Below are 20,537 nucleotides of genomic sequence, written 5' to 3'. Positions count from 1 at the left end.
CCCAGGTCCCGGTTTAGCTGCAGGGAGGTTTTCAAGGGAGCTGGATGATTGACAGGTTCCGTAAAGGACGTCCTCAATTTGAATGAACACAATAAAAGGGAAGGTTCATATTTTTTCCAAGTCATGTCTTAATCTAGTTCTCACTCATACTCTGTTATGATGGATTGACTTCACACCATGCATTTGATTTATCACACCTAACTGGTGCTGAAGAGTGAACTCTATGACGCAACTTTGTTGGATTCTGCAAAAATAATTATTATAATCACAATAATTGCTGTTAAAATTTTAGGACGGGTGACCGGGTATTACTTTAAATGCATTTTTCTATGTACACATGGCCCTACGGTGGCCCTGAGAGCTCAGCGCACCGCAAATTAATACATCTTTACCAGTTTGACAACATGACAGCAGCTCCCTTGTACCAAATGCCATGTTGGTTTTGGTTAGATGCCTGAAATAAGGTATGTAGTAAACACAAGCTGAAGAGATGTTAACTTTTTGTTCTGGAATGTCTTTAAAAGGCGGTTAAAGAGCGGCTATGTTAGACCACGGTGATCGAGCTTATTGGCGGTGTAGTAACGGTGGCTTTTTACTCCTGGCGATCGCATTTTCGCTTCAAAAATCTGAAAAGCGGTGTTCGTTTGTGAGGATTAAACTTGATGAACAAATCTTGAACTTGTTTGCTGCAGAGCATATTTTCAAACATACATATTTTTATTTTTATATTTTTATATATATATAAAAAAATATATATTTTTATATATATATAAAAAAATAAAAATCAAACATACATATTTTTCCTCTCACCTGTAGTGTTTTGGTGCGAGTTGCCTGGCGTCTGCCTTCTCTCCAAAATAATGGGACTATGTGCCACTAAAAACACCAAAATAATGTATTTTTCCCCAGAAGTCTTGACCCGGTTACTCAAGATAATCCACAAATTATGAGAAGATTAATTATAAAACTGTTCAAAATAAGTTTAAAATCATGAATTTTAGATTTTAGGGTGAACTGTCCATTTAAGCTTTGGAGCTCCATCAGGCACCAGACCATGGTTCCACAACACACTGGTGGGCTTATGGATAAATCTGCATTTTTTCTTTTAATTGCAAAATTGAGCAGCAATTTGTGTATTTCCACCAGCTGTACACGGGCAGCTTTTGTTATCGTTGCCTCTGCTATCTAAATGGGTGGGCAGTTGTGTGTGTTTGTAATTGTTTGGCAGGAGGATAAAACGATTAAAAAAAAACCCATACAAAACATCTACTTTGGATATTCAATGAAAACGTTACGGGGTGGAAAAAAAGAAATAACCCAATTAAAAAAAGATGCCAAACTGCATTTCAGGAGAGGATGCAGAATTATTGAGGCCGCAACAGTGCTTCCCCAACTTAAAGCAGCTGTCAGCACAACACAGTGAACTCCTAAAGCCATCACTTTCCTGACACTAAAGTAGTTTTTTGCTGGTGTAATTAACAGTACCATATATTCTCATTGCAGCCAATTACCCCACGTGTTCAAGCTGTAACCATGAAGGGGGGGAGGGGGGATCTGTCAGAGGTGACAAAAGCCACCTAATGGAAAAATCTGTTGCTCCCACAGCAGGCCGGCTCTATCACTGAAAATCAATACGCCTTTCGCCAGAGAGATCTTAGCTGGACAGTGTTTCCTATAGGTCATATATCAAAATGGCTGGCCTCACAAAAGGAGGCTCAGCTAAGTGCTATTATGGTCTGTGCACTCACTGATTAAAAACTCGTACATTGTCGCGTTCGTGAAGTTTTATTTCAACCAGGAGACATGACAGAAATAACAAAAAATAAGGGAAAAACCTCTTTATTCAGGCACAAAAAGAAAGCTGGCGGACATTCGTTAAGAGAAAAACAGTTTGTAATTAATGCACTTATTTGAAAATATAGCCTTTTGTTTAGATCAGTCGGCAAAAACATAGATATGCATACTAAGTAATACACGAGAAGAAACACTCTCTGCACACCAGGTGCATTCCATCAAACAAAGCTAGATAAAATAAAAAGCAGTCTTAAAACGCAGTACAAAAACACTAGATTCAATCGGAGCAGTTCATCTCTCCATGGACATGAGATGTGAAATGTGGTCAACGCTGTGTGATTAGTAGCTGAAATGGTTCAAGAGTCGTCGCTGTCGTCGTAGTATCTATTCCTCTTGATCTGCTCCTCCACTGTCAGGGCCTCCTCTTCATCGTTTGGGGCGACGCCGTCACTGCTCTCAACCTTCCGCCTCACGTCTCCCGTTTCACCCGAGCCCTCCCTCGCCTCCGTCCCGAAATCCAAAAGGTCATCCAGCGCCGACTTCCCGAAGATGCCGGATGTGAAATCTGATAGCAGGCCCGAGTCGCCGCCGCCGCCGCCGCTGCTCAGGCCTGCGAAAATGTCCTCGAGGAAGCTCGATGTGCTGATCTTTGGCTCGCTGGCCTCGCTTCTGAAAGCGAACGCTCCCTCGGCCGTCTCCGCGAAGGAGCCCGCCGCGTCTGAATGGCGGCCCGTGGCGTCGGCACATTTGGCACCCGCTGGCACAAAAGCGTCGTCCCTCTGTGCCAACTGCAGCACTTCGCTTGGCATCCATTTTGATTCCTCGCAGTGATCGGATTGGAAGAAATCCATCGTATCCGTCAGGAAGAGCGACTGGTTTCCCTTTTCCTCGACCTCGCTCAGCCCTTGAAACAGGATGTCGTGATCCAGAAGCATCTGGCCGTAATTATTGTTATTGTTGGAGTTTGCATTCAGAGCCCGTCCCCCCGCCTCCTCCTCATCTATTAAGGTGACCTTTACCGCCTTGCCATTGTTCATGCCGTCAGTATTTCCTTTATCCCTCTCCTCCTGACTTTCCTTTCCACCCACTGCACTCTCTCTCTGCTTATCATGTCCATTCACTATCACTTCCTCCACCCTTTCTGCGCCGTCCTCGCCACTCTCCCGCGGTACTTTCGTGCCTTCCACAGCTCTGCCCCCGCCGCTCCCCGGGCTTTGTTCCTTCTCTTCCACTCCAGGCCGCACTTCAGAGTCCATTTCAGAACCCACTTGTGCCACGGCCTGGGAGCCACTGTTTGACTCTTTAGTTTCTCGAGTGCGAGTAACACCCTCCGGGTCCTGAGTGACTGCTGCCGGGGAGGCCGGAGCCTCTGACTGAGCTGGAGTCTCTTCGGGCTTTTTCACTTTCTCCCCCTCGTCATTTTCCTCGGGTCTATTTTGTACTTTCGCTGCGGGGTTATCGGTCTCCTTTAATGAAGGCTTCACAGGCTGATTTAGGTGTTCCTCTTCCTGAGCTGAGCCCTCCTTAGGGGGCCATGAGGGCTTCACCAACTTAAACTCCTCCTCGATAGTGTAGGATTTCTTTGGAGAATCTGATTGAGGAGGCCATACCACAGACATCTTAGTGGTGAGCTTTTTGCTTTCATCTTCTGGTTTTCTCACGTCATCTTCCAGAGTAACTGATGTGCTCGGAGCAGTGGGAATTCTGGAATCCATGACTTTCTTCTCAGGTGACGGGGATTTGACTTTGGTCTTTTCAGCTGTATTTTCCTGGTTCTTATTATTCCATAGTTCTTTGTGTGGTTTCTGTCCAAATCCCTCATCGTAATTTCCTTTGGATTTGAACAGTTGCGTGTAGTGTGGCTTGCAGTACATTCGTCCATGGAGAGAGGCGTAGTTTCCGAGGCTGTAGGGGAAAGGAAGATAACGAGGGGTTAAAGAAGTGCAAAGGAATGACGGGAGAAGAATGCGTCTGCTCTGTGAAATGACGTCACCTTAGTTTGCCGCTGCAGTGCTCACAGCGAAAGCAGCTTCTATGGAAGTTGTGTTTGTCTGCGAACAGCGACTCCATCGGGTACACCCTCTTCCGACACACCCGGCACAGCTCGGACTCTGGAACTCGAATTTTCTGCAAAGAAATCAAATAACAACTTTAATTTACAGGGTGGTCACTTCCTTTTTATTTCCTAGGAAAATGTCCTGGAAAGAACCAAGAAGTTGGTAATAAAGCAATTCTAATGAATTGCTAGCGTTGCCTTGAACAGTATATACCTCTTTTTTCTTGGGCTTGCGACCTTCAAATTAAGCAGCGTGTGTATAGATAAATACAAAACAATTGTAGGAAAGTCATAAAACTAAACTTCAAATAAATCCCTTAAATGGTCTTGTGACCCCTCTGATTTATCCTGGGACCACGTTGGGGGTCATGACCTGCAGGTTGGGAACCACTGACCAATAGAGTCTTTAAAGCATGACACATGAATAGTGAAATCATATTTACTGGGGTTTAAATAGAGCAATTCATATTTTATCAAAACTACAGCACCACTTTATGATAAAGGTCCACATATTCACCAATAACTTGTTGCTTATTAGCATGCGTATTAGCTCTTTATTAGTCATTATAATGCACTTATTAAGGCCTTAAGTCCTTTACACAATAAGGGCGTGACAAATGTGAGAAAATGTGAAATACTGGCCTTTGATGATTATATATCTACAGCTTTTATTATGAAAAAATGCCCCCATTGTGTAAAGGCCTTTATTTAGCATGAGCGTTTTCTACAACTACTAGCACATTAAATAAGACTTTCCCCTCAATAACCTCCTTATTACTGCTTCTGGAGAAGAAAGTTGTTGTACATTTACTGCTATCAAATTACAGAGCTCTTTCCGGAAAACTTTAACCAAAGTGTCACCAAAATGACAAAACAAACTTTAATTGAACTGTGTTATACGGGGTGACTGCAAACAAAATAAAACTGTGACTGAGTTTCTTCTCCGTGCTGCTGTGATCGGCATCCGCATTAGAATTGCGTTTAATTGTCTAAAATGGTTTGTCTTTGAAGGAGTGAGAGGGATTTTTGTAATTACTGCAAAAGCTTTGAAAACGTAATTAATTCTGTTTCAAAAAGTGACTTTGGAATAGAAGCTGAATCTCCAACTGAATAGACATAAGAGAATAAAAATAAAACGGATTGTTTTCTTCTTGCTCGAGACATTTCAAGCACTTCTCTGCATCACACACCCAGGCATGAGAAATATTAGTTCAATATGTTGCCAGCTTCACGCATGAGAAGCTAAAGAAGACAAAGTGGAACCTGTGAATATTAAAAACCTGATGGCACATAAACAGGATGCAGCACCAAGCTTTGGTGTGAATAGTTCAAATAAAGGAAAAACACATCAAAGGAAAATCACGCCACGTAAATAACAGTGTCAAACCAATGTTAATGCTTCTTTTCTTTCCACACGATGCAGTTGATGCCTCAAACTTCTCACACGCAAAGCACGTTAAAACACACCGCCACGCCCGTTTAGTATCCTCATGCCGCACGGCTCGGTTTACCCGTCACGACGGTGGCCTGCTGGTGCGTTACGATCTGCGAGGTCCTCTGCTCCGTGACACTGAAACCAAGGTTCTGGAAAACTCCTTGGCTCTCGGCCCACGACTGCTGGAAGGTCCTCAGCAGTTCCTCGGTGGAGGCCTCGGGGGGCACGTCGACTGTCGGGACCGCGCCTCTCACCACGTCAGCGTAGGACGGAGGGTTGCCGCGGGTCAGGGAGCTCCCGGGACGCATCTCGCTCGTCGAGTCGTCGATGCTGCAGAATTGCTCAGTGACCACTGTCGTTTCCGAGTGACCCGCCACCTTGGAGTGGGCCGATTCGGGTTCTCTTCTTTCTATTTGTTCTCTGAGCTCCCGGGCTGCCTGAGAACTATGCTCTCCAGTCTCAAACACATCCTTTATGGCTTTTACGTTGAACGAGGTGATTTCGTCAGTTCTTGGTGTCTCCTCCGCATCCTCTGTATCACTCCCCAGCCTCTCCGTGATGACAATAGGCTCTTTTCTTGCGTAGACTTTTGGTTGTGGAGATTCAAATCTGTTCACCAGCTTAGAGAGATCAACTTTTGGGAGATCCTCTTTCAGAAGGTCTATCGTCACAGCCTCGAGGCCTTCCTCAGTGTCAAGCCCCAAACGTTCAGGGATGTCGATGGGATCCCTCCGCATGTACATCCTGCTCACCTCGGCCTTCTGCGCCTCCTCAAAGAAAGACTTCTTATCCCTCACAGTCATCATGGAGTCCACCATTTCCGCCACGTCCCCCACCCCTTCCTCGGGTCTCTCTATCGGAGTCCCCCTGTCGCTAAATGGGGATGATTGCTCTCTTTCTGCTGCAACACACTCCGGCACCGGCATGGGAGGCGGCGGGGTCATGCCGCGAGAAAGCTTGGAGGTGGTGTCCCTCAGCTTCATCAGCTTCTCCGAGCGGCTCAGGGTGGGGGAGGGCGTGGCCCTGCTGAAGGGGGATGTGGGCGTGTAGGACTTGCGCGGAGGTGTACCGACTGTCTTGTAGGGGGGTGGAGAGGGGGTGACTCTGAGCGGCGAGTCTATCCTCCTTGACTCAATGCTTATAAAAGTCGGTGACGGCGTGCGGATGCTCGCTAATGGTGAGCACACCCTCTGATCAGCCTCCCCCCTGAGCTCCTGGTGCACTTTTCTCTCTTGAAGTGACTTTTTCTCTTCCGCCAGCTTCTTCTCACTTTTGGACGAGCCGATACTGATCTTCGATATCTTTGCAGTCGCAGCACTGAGAACGCTCTTGTCTGGTTTCTGCAGCGTTGGCGGCGCTTCTTTTTCGTGGCCCTGCTTTTCCACGGCCTTTGAGCTCTCCTCCAAAAATGTGAACTTTGCATGACAAATATTTCTCACATAGACCACCATCTCTTTCAGCTTTTTCTTACTTTGCTGTTTAGCAATTTCACTGAAATTCTTTTTCTCATCCGAGCCCATCGCCCAGTCAGGGAGTTGGCTTATAATCATCCTGACAGCGTTGGAGTCTATTTTGCTTGGTGTGCCTTCGAGCTCTTTCATTTGAGCGAGCAGCTTCTGCATCACATTACATTTCTCCAAATCTGTGATTTCTTCTGAATGAGCCTCGTCTTTATGGGCTATTTTCCCCGTCCCTTGCACAGACACACCCTCGGGCTCACCTTTTGACTTCACTGTCTTTATCTGCACTTTATTCGCTTCCGCTGCTTGTACCTTTGTTTGTTGTTGCATGTGAACGGCCTCTTGTCTCTGAAAGCGTTGCTGTACCACACTCTCAGTCACCACCACCTCCTCGTGTTGAATGTGCTCCGTCTTTATGCTCTGCTGACTGTGGGAGACAGATACATGGCCTTGTCCTTGATGAGTTGCTGCAGATGTTATCTTAGCCACCTTAGGCATTAAACCAGTAACTGATGGTGACAGCTTTACATTAGTCTCATTCTTTTGCACCTGCTCTCCCTTTTTAACGTGAACCTCCACCTCAACTTCCTTTATAGGTGGGGTCACATGACTTTTCTTCTCCTTTACTTTCATTTCGGTTTTCATCTCAGTTCTTGCGGACGTCAGCTGGTTGCTCTTCTGATTCACTTTTGTTTCACTCTTCTGTGAAACATTACTTTTCTCTTGCTGTAAATGCATTTCACCTTTCTCCTCTTTCGGCATCTTAAAGGTTTTCACCTTGAAACTCGGAGTTACCTTTGGAATTTTAGTGGGTTGAGAGGGACTCATTTTCCCCTCCTGTGTCGGAGGCACATTACTATTCTTCACATCTTCAGCTTTCAATGTGACCGCAGTCTGGCTTTGGAGATTTACATTTTCCTGGACAGCACTCTGTGTGGAAGCGATAGACCTGGTGCTGGATTTCTTAATAAACTGCTGCTGCTCCGTGACTGAAGAAGTGACCACATTCGAGCATGACTGGCTTTCAATATGCGAGGCCTGAGAAACAGAAACAGTCTGCTGCTTGTGTGCGGTTTGAGTCTTGTTAACGACATCAGTTGAGGCCACGGACACATTGGAAGATCCAGATGCTGATTTCTTATTTAAAACTGAGATCAAGGGTTTGCTCAAAGGGATCTGGGAAGGGGTTTTCTTGGCAGGCAATATTCCTTCTTTGGAAACAGTCTTAGCTTCTTCGCTCTTTGCTTTTGACGCTTCCGTGGCTTCTTCTGTCTCTGTGCTCATTGCTGCATGAAGCTCAGGACTTTCAGCAGAGGAGGGTATCTTAATTGGTGAAGTGGGAGTGGTGACATTACTCCTCGCCATTTCTTCTTTCTCCATTTGTTGGCGGTACCTTTCCTCTGCAAGCATGAGAGGGGTTTTAAATTTGCGAGCATAGGTTTTAGGCTTTGCGGCTGGAGTGGGTTCAGGAGCTGGAGGCAGTTTAATAGGAGGGACAAAGCTTTTTTTAGGTGGCTTTGGGCTCTCTTTTTGCATTGGTTTCACAGCTGGGATGCTTGGTATTTTTGTTGTCGACACTGCTGTTATTTCGGACTGAATCTGCTTGCTTGTTTCAATTTGTTGGGTAGTTTCCTTTTTCACTTCCTGAACTTCAGCTTTTTCTTTACGCTCCGTTGACACGGTCTCTGCTTGATCGGGAGGGAGCTGAGGCGGTGGTGGTGGTGGTGGAGGAGTTGGCTGCTTTTTCTGCCATTTGGGTTTAATCTGTATGGGCTGCTTCTGTGTTTCTGGTTGCTTGGGCACTTTGAATAAAGGCTTGCCGATCGGTTTGGCCAGCTTTGCAAGGGGAGACATTGCGTAAAGCTCTTGCTGTGAGGGAGGCGGTGGGAGAAAATCTTGGCCGCTCGCAGAGGGTAGAGGCGGAGGAGGAGGGAAAAATTCAGGCTCAGACTTGCATTCCATGGGAGGCGGAGGTGGTGGAGGTGGGAGGTCGCTGTCCTGCCTCATGATAGGAGGGGGGCATGGTAGGGCCTCCAGCACCGGCGAGGGCGGCGGAGGGAGGGAGAGCTCCGACTCTGAGGGTGGAGGTGGTGAAGAGGGAGGAGGGGGGAAGTGAATCTCCGGCTTCGCCTTTTTGATCACACCTTTCCCTCTCATGTCAAGGTTTCGGTGATCACTCTTCATATTTTTCATGTTGTGCTTCTGTGTGAGCGCCTTAGACTCGGTTTGCTTTTGAGACATTTGCTCCGATACATTTTGCTTACGAACGACAGTTTTCTCCGTCACTGTAGTCTGCACCTGTTTGATTGACTTTGTTTCGCATACCTGCTTGTTTGAAATACTAGTCTGCGATATGTTCTGCACCTCTTTGATCACATTCACATCCGAAGCTTTGGTCTCCGTTTGATCATGATTAGTCATTTGTTTGTTCTTTATCATAATAGGCTTAGGAGCTTGTATTTTCTGTGGGGGCAGCACTTGGTGCTTCTGTTCTTTCATGCTCTTCTGTTGAGAGGCCCCAGTGGCATTATCTGTTTTGGCTACAGTAACAGAGTGGGCCTCTTGGGTTATTACCTCTGTTTTCACTGATTTGCTTTCGTTGTGCCTCTGTGTGTGCTTCTGTGTGTGCTTCTGTGACTCACCGCTCTGAGAGAGCTTTTTCACAGCGGGGGCTGGATTGACTGCTACACTCTCACTCTTGGCTTCATGTAAGCATTCATGCTCCGCTTGCTTTACAGTTAATGGGTTCTTCACGGGCACTTTCGCTTTCTTCGGCGGATGCATGCGTTTGTGATGCGAATATTGTTTTCTTTGCATTAGATTCTTTATTGCCCCTTGAACGTCCCCTTTCAAGACTTCCTCCTTTTCCACCTGTGTTGCCTCCTGTCCTTCATAGAGACATTTTATAGATGTTTTCACGTCTCCTTCGGTGCTCCCCCTGCGCTGCAGTCTGGGAGAAGTCGTTGGCTCTAGCAAGAGCTGAATAGTGCCTTTAACATCCCCTTGTTCGCTCACTTGATGCTGGTAAGTCTTTTTCTCGCTCGTTGCCTCGTGTAAACTTTGCATGGCGGTGTAGATATCCCCTTTGAGAATCTCCTCTTTTTCGACCTCTTTCACAGCTTGCTTAGCCTCCTCCAGGGACTTCAGAGTCCCTTTGATATCACCTGGCACTAGATCTTCAACTGTAGCTTCCGTATTGGTGGTTGCAGATTTCTCCAGTGACTCTAGAGCACCTCTGATATCTCCCCTGACAATTTCAGGCTTTTCCATTTCTTTGGCTTGATGCTGGGCCTCCTCCAGAGACCTCAAAGTAGTTGGTATGTCTCCCTTCACCACCTCCTCTTTCTCTATTAGAACTTTCTGATTGATGGCTTGGGTCAGTGAATCCATGGCTGCGTTGAGGTCACCTTTGACAATATCCTTTTTCTCTAGGTTTCTGTAGGTAACAGCAGGCTCCGTCATAAAGACTTTAACATTGCTGTGTACATCACCAGGAACTATATCGTCTTCTGCCACTGTGCGACCAATCTGCTGCTGATTCTTCCGCAGCAAGAGTTTTGTCTCCTGAACGTCACCACCTATGATATTCTCCTTTCTTACTTCTTCCTGAGGTTCACCGGGTTCGTACTGAAGCTGCTTTAGATAATCCAAGGCTCCCGACTCAATGCATGTGGAGTAAAAGCTGACGTTACCCCTTTCCGTTTCTCCGACCCGTATCTTTTTAGAGCCTTCTCCTCCCGAGTTGGAGAGAAGACGATGGAGCGTTCTGCTCACGTTGCCTTGAACGATATCCTCCTTTTCCATGCTAGCCCTCTCCCCTTTATTCAAGAGGGAGTAGATAGTCAACCTCACGTCTCCTTTCTCATCCTCTTGAATCAGAATGCCACGCTTGGAGGAGCCCTCATTCTTGAGCAGATTGTTTACGGCCTCTTGAATGTCACCGCGGATAATTTCCTCTTTCTCCACATTGATTCCCCTTTCCTGGTTGAATAGCTGCTTCACTGTGGTGTTGATGTTGCCCCGCTCCTCACTGTCAATAGTTATCCCCCTTTCAGTGATCTCCCTGCGGTTCAGGAGGTTCATCATTATGTTGCTCAGATCCCCTCTGATAATCTCTTCTCTTTGGATTTCCGGAGCCTCCTGGTTCATGAGTTTGTACTTAGCCATGCGGACATCGCCAATCTCATCTGCCTCAAAAAGAACCCCTTGTGATTCCACCATTTTCTGACAGTACAGCTCCTCAAGTGTGTCTTTGATGCTTTTACCCATTATTTCTGTCTTTTCCATGCTGCTCTCGTTGAATTCATTGAACGGAGTGGTTTCAAACAGCCATGTTGTCGTCTTCACATCGGCCTGTGGGATTTCCTCCTTTGTGGCAACAAGCTCTGTGCCGTCAGTCTCTTTGATACTGTCAAGGGGCTGCTTTTCAAAGAGCCACACAGACTGTTTGACATCTCCTTTCATTACTTCCTCTTTTGTCACTCTCTCCATGCCATCATACTCTGCGCCTTCACCGCGGATCTCGTCAATTGTGCGCGTTTCAAACATCCATGTGGCAGATCTGACATCGCCTTTTTGGATTTCGCTCACACTAACGGTTCTGATGTACCTTTGAGACATCTCATCAGTCTCAAATCGCTGCTTATTTGTCTTCACATCACCGCCTTGGATATCTGCAATTGTTTTCGACCTGACTTTTATATCCTCTGTAATTTCATCCAGAGGTTGCGTTTCAAACCTCCACCTCGCAGTGCTAACGTCTCCTTTGTTGATGCCTTCCTCAGTCACAGCTTTGATAACATAGACCTCCTCGGAATCTCTAATTGAATCCAGAGGCTTTGTCTCGAACTGCCATCGAGCCCCCACCACATCTCCTCTAATGATTTCTTCCTTGGTAACTGTAGTCACTTCATGATAATGTCCCTCTTTGTCACAGATTGCGTACAGCGGCTGAGTTTCAAACATCATGGTGTAATTTTTCACATCCCCCTTCTCTACTTTATCTCTAAAGATTTTAGTAATATCAGTCTCAGTGGACTCCTCTTTAATTTTATCCAGAGAGTAGGTCTCGAAAATGAAGCGGCCCTTATCAACATCACCGCCCTGAACGTCAATCACAGTGCGACTTTCCTTCGCCTCCGCTGAATCGTCACGGATGGCATCGATTGGCTGATTTTCAAACATCCAGGTACAGTTCACCACGTCTCCCTTCTGGATATCCTCGGTCTGCTGTGTCTTCAGCCTCTGCATTGTTTCCACAGAGGTGGAGCTCATAATGTCAGAGGAGCGATTCTCAAAGACGTACTTCATCCTGGAAACATCGCCTGACTGGATGTTAATTTCTGTAACCCTTCTGAAAGAACCAACGTCCTCACCTGTGATATTTTCCAGGTTCTCAGTTTCAAAAAGGAAGCGGGCGAGCCGCACGTCTTTTCCTTGGACGTCGTCTTGCTTTACAGTGCAGGTTTTCAGAATGGTCTCAGACTCCGTATGATCACGTATGTTGTCAAGTGTCTGGGTCTCAAAGAGCCAAGTGCACGTTTTGACGTCACCTTTTTGAACTTCCTCGACGTCAGCCTCTGTCTTTTCCACCTTTTCATACAGAGCATCCATCGGCTGAGTCTCAAATAGCCACCTGCAAGTCTTAACGTCGCCTTTCTCGATTTCAATACTTTCCTTAGATGTATGTTCTTCATCCTGACTGAAAGATTTTATGGTATCAAGCGCCTGAGTTTCAAACAACCACTTGGCCGTTTTGACATCCCCTGACTCGACCTCCTGCTTAGATATACCTTTTATGATCTGAAACTTATTGATACTTTCATCAAACTCATCAATCGGACGTGTTTCAAACATCCATCTGCAGCTGCGCACGTCTCCCTTCACAATCTCGTCACGCCTCACGGTCCTCACCTCGTGGTAATGGCCAGAGCTGTCTTGCATAGCATACATAGGGGTCGATTCAAAAAGAACTCTGTTGGATCGGACGGATCCACTTGTGACACCTTCAACTTGAATTTTCTGTGTTCCGTCACACTTACTTAAATCCATACTTTCAAACCTTTCTTTATAATTTGTCACATCTATTTTGTCCAGAGCTTCGACGTTCACCGTTCTTGTAATCTCCTTCTTCTCCTCCCTTATATTTTCCAGTGGCTGGCTCTCAAAGACCCACTTTTGATGCCTCACGTCACCCTTTTCTTCTTCAGATGCAACCATTTTCTTAAGTTTTCCCACTTCGAGCAGTTCTTTGAGATTTTCCATAGGCACTGTTTCAAACAGATGTTTGGCTGATCGAACATCTCCTCCTACAATCTCCTCTGAAGGTAAAGGTCTATCATTGGCGTTGTCTTTCAGAGTATCCATAGCCTGAGTCTCGAAAACCAGACAGTGCTTCCTCACATCAGCACCAAGTATGTCTTCCTTTTGCGTCCTGGAACTCTCCCATTCTTCATCTTTAATGGTGTCAAGGGTCTTGGTCTCAAAAAGCCACCTACCTTTGTTTACACCTACTTGGACGTTGTCCTCCATGGATATGCCACATATCAGCTTCACCATCGCAGGGTCTTTGTTAATGATATCCAGAGGCTGGGTTTCAAACATCCAGCGTGATGTCTTGACGTCTCCTTTCTCAGTCTCCTCCCTGCGGATGGTGGTGATCTCCAGCATCTCTCCCGAATCCCCCCTGATGACACACATGGGCTGGGTCTCAAACATGCGAGTGGTTGTCTTCACATCCCCTTTGATTTCCTCCAGCTCAGACTTCAGGTTCAGGAAGTTGCTTTCCTCAATTGTTTCAGTTTTACCCAAGGAATCCAGATGCTGGGTCTCAAAGAGATATCTGGCGGTTTTCACATCTCCGCCGGTGATGCTTTTGGTGATGACAAAGTCCATCTCCTGCTCGTCTTCTTGGTAGATCTTATTCAGATAATCGAGTGGCTGCGTCTCAAAAAGCCACGTGGCAGTGCGGACATCCCCTCTCGCGAGATCAGTCAATTTTTGTGACTGCTCAGTAGAATCGGTAGCCTCTGTCCCCAGAGCATCAATGGGCTGAGTCTCAAACATCCAAGTTGTGTGTCTGACATCTTTGCCGGCAATGATTTCCTGCTGGGCGATATTCCCCACCTCGTCTTCATCTGGGTTGTCGTCTTTGATCGTATCGAGCGGCTTGTTTTCGAACATCCAGCGCATGGACTGCACTTCGCCTTTGAGGATCTCATCCCATTCCAGGTACTCTCTGTCAGGGCTTGAACACTGGCTTGAGCCGGTGCCGTCATTTTCAAACATATAGCATGCCTGCTGGACGTCTCCCACCATTTCCTCGCTTTCCAAGTCCTTCTTTTCTGCTTCGGTGAGCTCACTCAAGAAGTCTTCCTCCAGGTTCTTGCGGACTTCTGGATTGATGTGCTTGTAGAGGCGCTTTAGTTCGGCTGTAGTCTTGTGTTTAAAGTACTGCTCCTTAGTAACAGCGTGCTTCTGCTGGGAGGCTGGCTCCTGAGGCTGGGAAGAGACATAGTCAGGGGTTTCCTGCAACAGGTTCGAGGGCGGAGGAGGGAAATTATCTGTCAGCTCATAAGCCATTGACGAGGCAGACGCTACTGATGAGGCAGTGTGAGTGGCAGTCTTTAAGGTGGAAGAGGTGTCATAGCTCGTCATGGTTGAAGCTTTGGAGGGCTGATTCACTGGTGCCCATTGAAACTGGTTGAAATCCACATCAACCTATGGTTCGTAAGTGGTTTTGGTTAAGGAGAGAGGGAAAGTGAGGGTTGATAGGAAGATAGGAAATTGAAATGTTTTACGTTATAAAAGCACAGGACAGGACAGCTTTGAAGTACAGAGTGATTTAGGAAATGAAGTATCATTATAAATGGTATTTCTATCATTTGTGCAGCTGAGTCAAATTTATTTTCCATGTCTAGAAGCACAAAATAACAAACCTTATTTGGCTGTAAATAAACAAATACAGACAACTTCAGTCCGTCAAACCCAGACATATTCAGTTATGGATGTTCCTAATTACTGGCTTGAGCATCATTAACTGCAGAGAGTATTGAGAGTTCTTGTTTGAGTTTGGGTTTTCTCTTTTTACACTGGAAAAAAAAACCTTGGATGTGTAATAACATTAGGTCTTTTATCCAATCCAATTTATTCTCCATCAACTTATATCATGGGCAATTTTCTTTTGATTATTTCATGATGTGGCCTCATCCTCATCCTGATACATCATGAAAAAGCCAAACTATCTTCTATTTAGATAAATAGACAGCATCATTACCTTAATTTCCTTGGCTGGTGCGGCTTCCTCAATCGTTTTTTCATACTGCTGCTTCAAAGACTGAGTGGAAACCTTTGGTAGGTCCTCTCCTCCAATGAGCATAACTGAATTAGACACAAGAAGAAGGCTGCCTCATTAAGTCATTCGCAGTGAGGGAGCTCAGGGGGATTGGAAAGAGAAATAAATCATTTCATTAAAAACCTGAGTAGTTTTCATTTTCTGAAACCATGCAGCTGTGATTGCCCAATTTCCACTTTCCAATATTTTACCTTCCTGACTCTGCCCTGATTAGATTTGCTGCTATGCACTGAATAGAAAATCATCTGCACTCCAACCCATTTTCATAGCTCATCCCTTATTCAGCTGTAGTGGGAACAATCATTAATATACAGGACACAAGCAGCGCTGTGATAAAAACGTGCAAATTACAATTCGTAAGCCATGAGTGGAATAACCTGTTTCATTGTAATGATTCCCGTAACTGGCAGCCACATTGTTCTGGTGCACTCTTTCATCATGGATCACCTGTGAAAAGAAAAATCATTTGTAAACTGGCAACTGCACTGCAGACCCCAACTGTTTTCAATCAGAGAGGAGTTAAAGGCTTAGCATGAGGCTAATTTTCTACACAGGGAAGGACAGAAAGTTCAGAAATAATCAAAGAACTGGGTTTATTAGCAGCCTGTCAGGGGTGAAATGCCACCACACAGCTGGTGACAAATGGCGAGTTTAACATAGTACCTCTTTTCGAATAATGCTTTTTTTTTTCCCTTCTTTAGAAAAATGACTACAGCAACCTGAACAATAACAAATAAAGTAACATATAATAACAGGTAACTATGGTCAATGTATATTGAAAAACAAAGTGTTCTGTGTGTTAAAGGCACGAGAAAATCTTTTTGCAAGAAAATGAACAATGAGGGGCAACTAAAATACATGTGCACTATATCTGCAGGATGGTATCAGGCCATTGACCTGTAGCTTTGCTGGAGTGAAAAAGATTCTATAGAAAATGTAATATTTAGTCGATTTAATTTAACCAACTTTAAGGCTGCTGGGTTGCACCGACAAGATGAAGCAAGATTACATTTGAAACCTCTGTAAACATCAGTGTAGATTTGACTCTAAACATAAATTAAACTTTAAACTAACACTTGTGGAGGTTTAACTTTAAGAATTGCTGCCTTTTTTAAATGGATTGAGAAAAATAATGAAGTTAATGGACAGACTCAATCCAGTAGAGTTTTATGACGCTGCTGCTGAATTTCTCCCAAGATTCCCGTTCAGCAAGGACACTGCTATGGAGCTGAACAGCCAGTCTCTTTTTTCCTTCACGTGAAAAAGGTTTTTTTCTTACTGTGCCGTTGTCTGTTTTATAACTTTTATTATTCGGGCATTTTGCTTCAGTAATTCAGCCAACAAGTTTTCCTCACAGGAGAAATTAGAGCTTCTCTCGTCGAGTCATCATGTGTAACGTTAAGCTAACTAGCGAGCTAGCAAACAATGTGATGTTTTGTGAAGGAATACAGAGCAGCCCAAAGTTAGTCGTCGTCGTCGTCGTCGTCCCCCCCTCCCTCTTTTACAGCCCACGAGCATCGTATAGACCCTTCTACAGCCGACGTCATCAATAATACAACAGAACGTTCTGCCCCAGCCATCCAAACGAGTTGGCGAGCTTTAAACATCGACTCAAAATAAAAATGTGGTTAACTGATGACTTTCAGACAAACGCATCCGTGGTTGCTCATAAGAACTTACGTAAGCGGTTGGCGTAGATAATAAACACAGATGAGTGTGCATTTAAAATTGATTGAAGGCTTTTACGGGACATTAACGTGTTCCGTTACCGTTTTCAACAGCTGCCGTCAGAGTGACCACGGCCGCATTCGGCTTAGAGTCGACAGTTTACACTGTCACACTCTTAAGTTGCATTTACTTAACGGAGATTAGCAACAGAGCTCTTCTTGTTTTTAAATCTGGATTTACTCATTTTAATCCGAGTTTTGCTCAACTCTGTTTGGAGCTAATCCTAGTTTAAGTTCAACCTTAATGGTGCGACCCAGTCTATAAGTAGACCCGTTTCTCCAGAAGCCATTTCTCTGCAGGTTAAACTGAGCCTCTCCCAGACATTCGGATATCCTTGTTGTGCCCACAACCAGTACCTCTTGTTGATTGTGAAGGAGGTTTGTGGTGGGGGCGACCTCTCTGCCACTGCTTCTCACCGTCACCTCTGAGGAGCTTGACGTCTCCTGTCAAACAGAGAGAGACGGAGGAATGAGAAATCCCCCTCAAATCCACAATACACGCACAAATGGCCAGAAACACAAAGACAGACAAACGCCACTGAGCTGTAAGAAACAGCATGCGAGCTAGTTATCTTTATACGGTGAAAAAAAGCCAACGAATGGTTTCCTATTAGGGAGAAAGAACCACCAAGTTTAAACTCCACTAAAGGACGGCGTCAGAGCTGGAGAAGGAAAGCAAAAGATTACAAAAACAGTACAACACTTCATGCGCCATTTTCCTCCTGTGAGATTCACGCAATTTGGAGATGAAAGAGACATCAAATATTTGAGCTTGTATTCACTGCTGTTAACATGAAAGATACATGGGCAGGTGTGCTCTGTACTTCTGAAACCACTTATGTCAGAATAATACCATCTTGCCCCCCCCCCCCCCGATGTACGACCAGTTTTATAAAACCGGAGCTCGGATATTACACCGGTGAGGGACACTTGAGGCGGAAAGTGGTTTGCCGTCGTGGCGCAGAGGCAACACCTCGATCAAACAGACACTTCCCATCACGAACCCCCTCTGTCAAATTTAGCATTCAGCAAGGTCCACGTGTGCTCGATGAATCCGCTCTGCTTCCCCCGCCTGAATGAGCAGATGTGGGGGGGGGGGGATTTGACAGGGCTCCAGCCCCCCCTGTCAGAGGCTGCTAACGCATTCAAGCATTTCCCTCACGCGCTCCATGACAGCGGCACATATTTTGAGCAAAGTTCAAGGTGCCCTCTTTGATCTGACCTACGAGAAGCGCCTGGCGGCCACAGCGGCCGGGTTTTTTCCCCCAATAAAAGCGCGACACTAGAATGTAAATCACCCTGTGGCATTCATACGTTCCTCACTTCACGCAGAGCCGGTGAACAAGAAGCCACAGCAGTGCTGTCTCTTCCAAGTTGCGTTGACTATAAATAGGAGGGACAATAAAGGCCACTTTCATCTATTGTTATTGCTCATCTCTAATAATGATTTATGGAGAGGTGTCATGTTCAATACCTGATGTTATTATCACATTCATGCTCATTGCAGAAGGTTTTCTTGAAAAAGGTATCATCTTGTGTTGATTTTAGCAGCCCCAAAGAGCACCAGAGCCCCTTTAGAAAACCTCTCATTTTACTGCAGCAGGGTCTCACAGTCTGCCCCACACAGTCCTGGTTCTGGTTCAGCAATACGGCCCGGGTCTCTAGCAGTAGGGTGTCGGTGTGATTTGGGTGGAATCGGACCCGGTGGCCCCGATGACGAGCATTGAGAATAACTATATAAAAATAGCCGATCCTCTCGCTGATGATCCCGTTCGCTTATTTCGGTCATATAAAAAAGGCATCAGTATTACATTGAGACTGCTTCATGACCAGGTAAAAGTTCAGAAAAGCCTGTTCAGCAGTCGCCATCCATTCTCACCTGGACAGATCTCTGCTCGAAGTGGAACTGGGTGACGCTGGACTGAGAGGACGAAGAGGCAAACTCCTGGCTCTCGAACTGTTTCTTCACACTGGCCAGGCCTCCGGGCAGCGAACAGGCCTCTGACTCACTCATCACCTATCAAGAAGAGAACAGATGGCGTGAAACACACCTGGTGATCCATCTGCAACGCTTTATGGATTAAACACACTGTAAACCTTCTTTATGTCAGATATCAGGAGATTGAAATTGACCTGAGGTGAACTATTCTCTGCTCTCATTGATTGTGAATATGCTATACATTCGCTTATGCTAATATGAAAGTGAACGCAAAGGCATTATGCTAATGCTTTGAGAAGCGTTGGTGTTCTTTTAAACGTGACATGAATGCTGTGATTGTAAAAAATGAACGGGGGAATAAGATGGTTCCTTTAATAACGATCCTCTGGGAGGTAATGAAAGCAGAGGGCAACGTATGTAATGTACCTGTGATAATACCGAGACAAGAAAGAAGGACAATGCAGGCAGAAAAGAAATAAAACCTAAACTAAATTTCTGGCAGAAATATGAAAAACAGCAAAGATGGCAGACACCCAATCTTAATGAATCCATGTTTCCCATATCCAACCTGCAACAGAGAGTGAAACAGAATAGAATAGTCAGTTTAAAAGCTACGAGCGGAATTATTCCTTAAAACTGGAAAGCACAAAAGCCTGTTGTCTTTGCAGAGAGGAGGAGACTTTCCACACCTCATCAGTATGGAGGATGCGGTCCTCACACTACCACATCCGGCCAAGAGTGCACACTGACTATTTGATGCAATAATCTCCTTTTGGAATTGTCAATTACTTTCTTAATAAAACATTTATATGAAGGATTCTGCATGCAGCCTCTGGAGAAGTGCAATATATATATGTGAAGCTCTCTGCTGTGTGTGTGTGTGTGTGTGAGTGCCACCCTTCCTTTTTAATGCAAATAAGAGGTACAGTGCAATTTGCAAGTTATTGCAGAGGAGTTCAGGTCAGCAACATTTCATGGCAGGGCACCATGTTATCAATATTTGACTACTTCTGGGCACAATAGCTGCGTTGATGTAACATAAAATCAACATCTCATTTAAATGACTTCATGTCCTCTGAGCGTGTATTCTTTAGACGGGTTCAGCAGGTTTACCGGTGAAAATAAGTACTGTATGTTTTAGTGCAGATATTATATATCCCAACCAGTCAAATACCGACCCCCCGGGTCAGCAGCCCTATAGCTTTCAAACTATGACGCTCTCGGTACCCCTCTAGTGTCGGGTTTGGACGTGTCAGGGACCGCATGTTTCCGCTCCTTAAATGCTTAATGTCATTCCAAAATAAAGTGCACAGGAAACACAGATGAAAATAAACTTCAGTGTTCACGAAAAACGTACAGTTTCCGCTCCTTACAATGTATTTCAAAATGCATTTCTGGATTCACAGGAAGCACACGACTCATTACATGCTTAAACTCTTTTCAAAATAAAACTGTGTTCACAGGTAACACAGTTTTCTCTCATTGCATGCATAGCGTCTTTCAAAATAAACTTCAAAAGTGTGTTTACTTCATTTTTAGGTTTACTTACTCAACAAAGCTACTTGGTTGGTTTTATGAAAAGATTGTAGTTTGTTTTAAAGCACTACGTTTGTTATGTAACTGCCGTTAGTTAAGTACGTATGTTACGTAACGAAACTAAGGTAAAATAGGACATCCTGGACTTCACAAAGGACACAAACAGCGGTCTCCTTGGTGAAAGTCCTCTGTGAAAGTCCTGTATTTGTTCGACCAAACCATCCACCCAGACCTCCT

The 20,537-nt window shown here is 45.2% G+C and overlaps 1 protein-coding gene across 3 annotated transcripts in view; it reads right to left on the bottom strand.

Moving 5' to 3' along the window:
• Positions 1–3,559: 3,559 nt before the first annotated feature.
• The window catches only part of xirp2a (xin actin binding repeat containing 2a), a 44,907-nt gene continuing 27,929 nt past the window's right edge, over positions 3,560–20,537 (bottom strand). For all 3 annotated transcript variants that reach the window (XM_079185962.1, XM_079185963.1, XM_079185964.1), the window contains 7 exons: positions 18,705–18,842; positions 17,183–17,269; positions 15,476–15,545; positions 15,021–15,124; positions 5,362–14,464; positions 3,788–3,921; positions 3,560–3,699 (listed from right to left, as the gene is read on the bottom strand). In XM_079185962.1, the coding sequence (XP_079042088.1) occupies positions 3,827–3,921; positions 5,362–14,464; positions 15,021–15,124; positions 15,476–15,545; positions 17,183–17,269; positions 18,705–18,842 (9,597 nt within the window). In that variant the 3' untranslated portion in view covers positions 3,560–3,699; positions 3,788–3,826. The remainder of the gene's footprint in view (positions 3,700–3,787; positions 3,922–5,361; positions 14,465–15,020; positions 15,125–15,475; positions 15,546–17,182; positions 17,270–18,704; positions 18,843–20,537) is intronic.

The sequence above is a fragment of the Pholis gunnellus genome, assembly GCF_910591455.1.
Source record: "Pholis gunnellus genome assembly, chromosome: 24".
NCBI lineage: Eukaryota > Metazoa > Chordata > Actinopteri > Perciformes > Pholidae > Pholis > Pholis gunnellus.
The sequence above is the reverse complement of the archived record's forward strand: the minus strand, read 5'-3'. Positions and strand labels throughout refer to the sequence as shown.